The sequence below is a fragment of the Panthera pardus genome, unplaced genomic scaffold, assembly GCF_024362965.1.
Source record: "Panthera pardus isolate Hobbes unplaced genomic scaffold, ASM2436296v1 HiC_scaffold_27, whole genome shotgun sequence".
Lineage (NCBI taxonomy): Eukaryota > Metazoa > Chordata > Mammalia > Carnivora > Felidae > Panthera > Panthera pardus.
The window spans coordinates 45,356,241-45,365,291 of NW_026526843.1; the positions used below are offsets into that span (position 1 = coordinate 45,356,241).

Genomic DNA, 9,051 nt, shown 5'->3' on the forward strand with positions numbered 1-9,051 from the left:
CATGTCATCTGCAAAAAGCGAAAGCTTGACTTCATCTTTGCCAATTTTGATGCCTTTGATTTCCTTTTGTTGTCTGATTGCTGGTGCTAGAACTTCCACCACTATATTAAACAGCAGCGGTGACAGTGGGCACCCCTGTCGTGTTCCTGATCACAGGGAAAAAGCTCTCAGTTTTTCCCCGTTGAGGATGATGTTAGCTGTGAGCTTTTCATAAATGGCTTTGATGATGTTTAAGTATGTTCCTTCTATCCCGACTTTCTCAAGGGTTTTTATTAAGAAAGGGTGCTGGATTTTGTCAAAGGCCTTTTCTGCATCGATTGACAGGATCATATGGTTCTTCTCTTTTTTTTTATTAATGTGATGTATCACGTTGATTGATTTGCGAATGTTGAACCAGCCCTGCATCCCAGGAATGAATCCCACTTGATCATGGTGAATAATTCTTTTTATATGCCGTTGAATTCGATTTGCTAGTATCTTATTGGGAATTTTTGCATCCATATTCATCAGGGATATTGGCCTGTAGTTCTCTTTTTTTACTGGGTCTCTGTCTGGTTTAGGAATCAAAGTAATACTGGCTTCATAGAATGAGTCTGGATGTTTTCCTTCCCTTTCTATTTCTTGGAATAGCTTGAGAAGGATAGGTATTATCTCTGCTTTAAACGTCTGGTAGAACTCCCCTGGGAAGCCATCTGGTCCTGGACTCTTATTTGTTCGGAGATTTTTGATAACCGATTCAATATCTTCGCTGGTTATGGGTCTGTTCAAGCTTTCTATTTCCTCCTGATTGAGTTTTGGAAGAGTGTGGGTGTTTAGGAATTTGTCCATTTCTTCCAGGTTGTCCAATTTGTTGGCATATAATTTTTCATAGTATTCCCTGATAATTGTTTGTATCTCTGAGGGATTGGTTGTCATAATTCCATTTTCATTCATGATTTTATCTATTTGGGTCATCTCCCTTTTCTTTTTGAGAAGCCTGGCTAGAGGTTTGTCAATTTTATTTATTTTTTCAAAAAACCAACTCTTGGTTTCGTTGATCTGCTCTACAGTTTTTTTAGATTCTATATCGTTTATTTCTGCTCTGATCTTTATTATTTCTCTTCTTCTGCTGGGTTTAGGCTGCCTTTGCTGTTCTGCTTCTAGTTCCTTTAGGTGTGCTGTTAGATTTTGTATTTGGGATTTTTCTTGTTTCTTGAGATAGGCCTGGATTGCAATGTATTTTCCTCTCAGGACTGCCTTCGCTGCGTCCCAAAGCATTTGGATTGTTGTATTTTCATTTTCGTTTGTTTCCATATATTTTTTAATTTCTTCTCTAATTGCCTGGTTGACCCACTCATTCGTTAGTAGGGTGTTCTTTAACCTCCATGCTTTTGGAGGTTTTCCAGACTTTTTCCTGTGTTCGATTTCAAGCTTCATAGCATTGTGGTCTGAAAGTATGCATGGTATAATTTCAATTCTTGTAAACTTATGAAGGGCTGTTTTGTGACCCAGTATATGATCTATCTTGGAGAATGTTCCATGTGCACTCGAGGAGAAAGTATATTCTGTTGCTTTGGGATGCAGAGTTCTAAATATATCTGTCAAGTCCATCTGATCCAATGTATCATTCAGGGCCCTTGTTTCTTTATTGACTGTGTGTCTAGATGATCTATCCATTTCTGTAAGTGGGGTGTTAAAGTCCCCTGCAATGACCACATTCTTATCAATAAGGTTGCTTATGTTTATGAGTAATTGTTTTATATATCTGGGGGCTCCGGTATTCGGCGCATAGACATTTATAATTGTTAGCTCTTCCTGATGGATAGACCCTGTAATTATTATATAATGCCCTTCTTCATCTCTTGTTACAGCCTTTAATTTAAAGTCTAGTTTGTCTGATATAAGTATGGTACTCCAGCTTTCTTTTGGCTTCCAGTAGCATGATAAATAGTTCTCCATCCCCTCACTCTCAATCTAAAGGTGTCCTCAGATCTAAAATGAGTCTCTTGTAGACAGCAAATAGATGGGTCTTGTTTTTTTATCCATTCTGATACCCTATGTCTTTTGGTTGGCGCATTTAATCCATTTACATTCAGTGTTGTTATAGAAAGATACGGGTTTAGAGTCATTGTGATGTCTGTATGTTTTATGCTTGTAGTGATGTCTCTGGTACTTTGTCTCACAGGATCCCCCTTAGGATCTCTTGTAGGGCTGGTTTAGTGGTGACAAATTCCTTCAGTTTTTGTTTGTTTGGGAAGACTTTTATCTCTCCTTCTATTCTAAATGACAGACTTGCTGGATAAAGGATTCTTGGCTGCATATTTTTTCTGTTTAGCACACTGAAGATATCGTGCCAAGCCTTTCTGGCCTGCCAAATTTCAAAAGAGAGATCAGTCACGAGTCTTATAGGTCTCCCTTTATATGTGAGGGCACGTTTATCCCTTGCTGCTTGCAGAATTTTCTCTTTATCCTTGTATTTTGCCAGTTTCACTATGATATGTCGTGCAGAAGATCGATTCAAGTTACGTCTGAAGGGAGTTCTCTGTGCCTCTTGGATTTCAATGCCTTTTTCCTTCCCCAGTTCAGGGAAGTTCTCAGCTATAATTTCTTCAAGTACCCCTTCAGCACCTTTCCCTCTCTCTTTCTCCTCTGGGATACCAATTATGCGTATATTATTTCTTTTTAGTGTATCACTTAGTTCTCTAATTTTCCCCTCATACTCCTGGATTTTTTTGTGTCTCTTTCTCTCAGCTTCCTCTTTTTCCATAACTTTATCTTCTAGTTCACCTATTCTCTCCTCTGCCTCTTCAATCCAAGCTGTCGTTGTTTCCATTTTGTTTTGCATTTCGTTTAAAGTGCTTTTCAGCTCCTCGTGACTGTTCCTTAGTCCCTTGATCTCTGTGGCAAGAGATTCTCTGCTGTCCTCTATACTGTTTTCAAGCCCAGCGATTAATTTTATGACTATTATTCTAAATTCACTTTCTGTTATATTATTTAAATCCTTTTTGATCAGTTCATTAGCTGTTGTTATTTCCTGGAAATTCTTCTGAGGGGAATTCTTCCGTTTGGTCATTTTGGATAGTCCCTGGATTGGTGAGGACCTGCAGGGCACTTCCCCTGTGCTGTGGTGTATAACTGGAGTTGGTGGGCGGGGCCGCAGTCAGACCTGATGTCTGCCCCCAGCCCACAGCTGGGGCCACAGTCAGACTGGTGTGTGCCTTCTCTTCCCCTCTCCTAGGGGCGGGATTCACTGTGGGGTGGCGTGGCCCGTCTGGCCTACTTGCACACTGCCAGGCTTGTGGTGCTGGGGATCTGGCGTATTAGCTGGGGTGGGTAGGCAAGGTGCATGGGGGCAGGAGGGGCAGGCTTAGCTCGCTTCTCCTTAGGTGATCCACTTCAGGAGGGGCCCTGTGGCAGCGGGAGGGAGTCAGATCCGCTGCCGGAGGTTTGGCTCCGCAGAAGCACAGAGTTGGGTGTTTGCGCGGAGCGAATAAGTTCCCTGGCAGGAACTGTTTCTCTTTGGGATTTTGGCTGGGGGATGGGCGGGGGAGATGGCGCTGGCGAGCGCCTTTGTTCCCCGCCAAGCTGAGCTCTGCCGTCTGGGGGCTCAGCAGCTCTCCCTCCCTTTGTTCTCCACCCTTCCCACTTTCTGAGCAGAGCTGTTAACTTATGACCTCCCAGATGCTAAGTCGCGCTTGCTGTCAGAACATAGTCCGTCAGGCCCCTCCGCTTTTGCCAGCCTGACCCGGGGGCTCTGCTTGGCTGGTGAGCCACCCCTCCGACCCGGCTCCCTCCCACCAGTCCGTGGAGCGCGCACCGCCTCGCCGCCCTTCCTACCCTCTTCCGTGGGCCTCTCGTCTGCGCTTGGCTCTGGAGACTCCGTTCTGCTAATCCTCTGGCGGTTTTCTGGGTTATTTAGGCAGGTGTAGGTGGAATCTAAGTGATCAGCAGGACGCGCGATGAGCCCAGCGTCCTCCTACGCCGCCATCTTCCCTCCCAATCAAGAAATTGTGGTTTATATACACAATGGAGTACTACATGGGAATGAGAAAGAATGAAATATGGCCATTTGTAGCAACATGGATGGAACTGGAGAGTGTGATGCTAAGTGAAATAAGCCATACAGAGAAAGACAGATACCATATGTTTTCACTCTTATGTGGATCCTGAGAAACTAACAGAAACCCATGGGGGAGGGGAAGGGAAAAAAAAGAGGTTAGAGTGGAAGAGAGCCAAAGCATAAGAGACTCTTAAAAACTGAGAACAAACTGAAGGTTGATGGGGGGTGGGAGGGAGGGGAGGGTGGGTGATGGGTATTGAGGAGGGCACCTTTTGGGATGAGCACTGGGTGTTGTATGGAAGCCAATTTGACAATAAACTTCATATATTGAAAAAAATAATAAAAAAATAAAGGAAAAATGAAAATAAAAAAATAAAATAAAATAAAATAAAATAAAATAAAATAAAATAAAATAAAATAAAATCTCAGGGTTCCAGAACAAATATCCATTACACTTATAGCTCTATACAAAGAACTAATTAAAACTTTTAAAATAATGTGACATTCAAATCAGACAATCCTCAGGGCATTAAATATTATTTGTTCTTTCCCACATATCCCAACATGTCTTACATGTTTAGTACTAAGGCAGTATCAGCTATGTCTGCATGTTTGTACCCATCTTCCCTTTCATCTCAGCCCTGAAATTTTTTTTTTTATTTAAAAAATTGTGAGGTGCCTGCGAAATATGACTGTTCCTGCTGCTTCTTTTTAGCATAAAAAGTGATGATTTACAGCGTTTATATTGAAGTAAGCTTTTAATATTTGTTTGGACTTTTGTTGTTGTTTTTTTCCAGACTAATCTTTTTAAAATAAAGAAAGTATTCAGAATAAAATAGCCTAGTAACAAGAACTTTCTACTGTTTTCTTTGCAGAGAATCCATTGTTATCAGTCTAGTGAAGAATCCCAAGAAGACACAAGACTCTTACCAAGATGAATGTGAATATTACATCAAAATGCAGAAATCCAGAGGACCAGAGCCCAAGATTTGTTTCAGGAAGATGGAAGAGAGTTCTTTGGAAGCCCGTTGGTACAGGGAAGTAGTTGATTCTAGATCCACACATACAATGTTTGAACAGAGACTCCCATGTGAGACTTTCTGGACATACCCAGGATCATACAGTATTTCACAAACAGCAGAAAACCATTTACCTCATTGTTTACCAGCTCATTCAAAGAAGACATATGACTCTTTCCAAGATGAACTGGAAGATTACATCAAAGTGCAGAAAGCGAGAGGACTAGATCCAAAGTTTTGTTTCAGAAAGATAAGAGAGAACTCTATAGAGACCCATGGGTACAGAGAAATTGACTCTGGACCCAGACAACAAATGTTTGAGCAAAGATTTTCACTTGAGACTTCCCAGACTTACCAACAACCATATAATATTTCACCAGTGGAAAGCAAGTTGCATTATTGGTTACCAGTTCATTCAAACAGAACTTATGATTCTTTCCAAGATGAGCTAGAAGATTACATCAAAGTGCAGAAAGCCAGAGGACTAGAGCCAAAGACTTGCTTCAGAAAGGTTAGTGATAGCTCTATAGAAATCCATAAGTACAAAGAAAAGGTTGATTTCAGACCCAAACATAGAATTTTTGAGCAAAAAGTCCCATTTGAGACTTCCCACGCTTATACAGGATCATACAGTATTTCCCAAGTAGTGGAAAACCAGTTACCTCATTGCTTACCAGCTCATGACAGCATACAGAAACTAGACTCTATATCTTCCTGTCAACCCATCAGAGACTGTTTTCCAGAAAAGCCAGTACCCCTGAGCCTTAGTCAGCAAGAAAATAACTTTGGCTCATACAGTGTAGAATCTGAAGTTTACAAGCACCTCTCAGAAAACAATACCAGTGACCATAAAGCAGGTCACAAACGAAGACATCAGAAGAGAAGAAGGCACCTGGAAGAAGGTGAAGACAGGTCAGAGAAAGAGCAATCGAAGCATAAAAGGAAAAAGAGTTATGGTGATACAAATCTAGACAAGGACAAGAGCATCCGACAAAGGAAAAGAAAGGGAGATCAAGTCAGCGTCAGTTCAGGAAAGCTTAAACATCGAAAAAAGAAAAAAAGCCATGGTGTGCCCACTGAGAAAGAAGAACGTAAGCACAAGAAAGGGAAAAAGAAACCTGTTGAAGAAAAGACAGAAGAGGAAATGCTTTGGGATGAATCTATTCTTGGATTTTGAATTTTTAGTTTTGTTTACCCAAGGATGAATTGAAGAAATCAGTTATAGATTTAGACAAAGACAGGAACATCCAGAAGAAAAAGAGCAGTGGATATAGTTAGTGTCAGCTCCAGAAAGCTTAGTTTTTGTGTTTATAATTTGAAATTGAATTGAAAGAAGAAACAAACAAGCTTAAATATACTGAGAAAGAACATAAGAAGAACATAAGAACACAACCAGAACATGAGAGAAAAAGAATTCTGTTGAAGAAAAGACAGAGAGTCAATGTTTTGGGATGAGTCTGTTTTAGGAATTTCATTTTGTTTACCCAAGGATGAAATGAAGAAATCAGTTTAGAAAATGGATTTAGACAAAAACAAGAACAGCCAGTGAAGAAAAGCATAGGTAGATATGATCATTGGCTATTCAGGAAAGCTTAGTTTTAGGGGGTGTAAAAATTGAAATTGAATTGAAAAGAAGAAACAAGCATAAATCTAGCCTCTGAGAAAGAAGAACATAAGAACACAAGAACAGAAAAGAAAAGGAAATCTGTTGAAGAAAGACAATGCTTTGGGAGGAGTCTATGCTTGGATTTTGAACTTTTTGGTTTTGTTCCCTTAAAGTTGAATTGAAGAAATAAGTTGAAAAGTCTGATTTCATAAAATTTATGTTACTTGAATGCTTCCTAAGTGAACAGTTAACTTTAACCTCTAACAAAAGCCAAGTGGAGTAAAAGTATTCAATATGCCTTTTCCTCAAGTTAGTTTTTTTCTCATTTTCTTTAAAAAATTACATTTCTTATATAAAATGTAATTTTGCTTAATGAGGTTGTCTCTACTTCTATTCATCAAATTGCTGTAGTGGTGAATTATTTGCCCATGAAAGATTAATTTATTTTAAATGAGAGAATTACCAGGCATTACAAAATCCATTCCTTGTTTGGGTTTGTGTTAGTGTTGGTATTTTATTGTTATTGTGTGTTTGTTTTTTGATTTTCTCTAAGAAAAATGTATGAAGCAATTTAGATCAGTTTTTTTTTTTGTTTGTTAAATCTAATTTGCAGTGTATTTTTGTATTTTCTAGTTCTAAAAGTGGAAAAATGAAACTGTCTGTAATAAGTTTAGATGATATATAGTTTTAAAAAGCTCTCAAAAAGTACTGATACAAAATCAGTCTATATTCTGGAAATGTTTATATTATATTAAAGTGTTTTAATTTCTACAGATTGTTTTATGTAAATGATCATTTCCCAGCCAAAGATGATTTTATTTTGGGAGTGAGAGTGGAAATAATGAAACCTCTCAGGACCTCTCAGGAGATCACAGTGTAAAGTTGTAACAACTCCATTTATTCTACATCTTGCTTATGAGAAGCTGATATTCAGACTGGAGTTCAGTTTTAAGTTTAAAAATGTGACGAACTAAACACTTGAAACTGAAGAAGAAAGAATTTATAAGTGGAAAGGGCTGTGAGGGTGCATTACCTTGAAACTCTTTCATACTTTTTTTTTTTTTTTACTCTGGTGCTCTCTTTTATATGATAAGCACTTCCTGTAAGCATTTGAGCATCACCATGGTATAGTAGAAAGAGTAATCCTGGGAATTCAAATCCCAGGATTCTGGTCTCAGTTGTACTATCAAGTCGACTGTGTGACCTTGTGGTAATACCATCAGAATCCAACATGGAGTCATTAGAAATAGGAAAAATAGGCTATAGTATTCATATCCAAAAAAGGAATCTTATTCAAAAAAGTAAATAAATTTAGACGGTGTTGTATCTGCACATAGGTGGGACTTTTAACAGTGTTTTTTCTTGAGATTTCACTGAAATGTTAAATAGGAGCTGAAGCATAATATGATTGTTTGGGTTTATACCAGGTTGAATGAATAGTCTGAAAGGTAGTTAGATCCCAAACTAACTTTTATTCCATGAGACTGTTGGTATAAGATTATTTGCTACTACTACAATACTACTGCCCTTCTTTTTAACACATCTGGTATACTAGTGAAAGGAGAAGGAAAAGAAGAACCAGAGTAGCAAATAGACTGGAATTAGCCACAAAAAATGGCTAAATTTCTTTTCTGAACATGGCAAAAAAAATGCAGCTTGTTTTCACAGAAAGTAAAGATCAATTGAATTGTAAGCATTTTTAGAATTGATAAATTCTTTTGCATAAGTCCATTTTGTGTTGAAAGGTGGAGGGTAGGAATTCAAAACTATATAAGAATATTTACTAAGACACCAAATTACCATGATCTTTTCCAAATAACTTAAATAGATAAATGATTTATTAAAATTAGCAGCACCCAATCTCATCAACGCTGTGTAAATCATGCAATATTTTAACATTAAAATCATTTAAATTAGGTGGGGTAGCAAGTTGGGGGATGGATAAGGGTGTGGTGTTAACTACATTCTTGGAGAAGTTACTATTGACTTGCTCTAGAAAGTGGTTTTGCAAATTTTTAAAACAAAAACTATTTTGACAAAACACACTTTTTGTTAACTCTATAATAAAGTTAATTTTCTATTAACTGGGAAGTATTTTCTAGGTGAAGCTGGAGACAAGGACCTAGAATCTGACTTTGGCACATTTGCTATGCTCCCAACTTCTGCCACTGAGCACAAGGAGGTTACAGTATAAGTCAAGATATTTAAATATATATACAGGATCCAAAATTAACTCTACTTCTGGATTTGAGTGCTGAATCTAGTAAGATTAAATTTAATGGTATAAACATTAAATCCTGCATTTGGATGTAGAAGATAATACAAAAATATATTTGAGGAGACATAGTTTAAGATATTGCATGTGAAAACAGTGTTGAGATTTTTAT

General features: G+C 38.2%; 1 protein-coding gene across 8 annotated transcripts in view; it reads left to right on the forward strand.

Annotated features, from left to right (window-relative positions):
* ZMAT1 (zinc finger matrin-type 1) overlaps window positions 1-7,435 on the forward strand; it is a 44,905-nt gene extending 37,470 nt beyond the window's left edge. For all 8 annotated transcript variants that reach the window (XM_053891396.1, XM_053891400.1, XM_053891397.1 and 5 more), the window contains one exon: window positions 4,915-7,435. In XM_053891396.1, coding sequence (XP_053747371.1) covers window positions 4,915-6,235 — 1,321 coding nt within the window. In that variant the 3' untranslated portion in view covers window positions 6,236-7,435. The remainder of the gene's footprint in view (window positions 1-4,914) is intronic.
* Window positions 7,436-9,051: the final 1,616 nt, after the last annotated feature.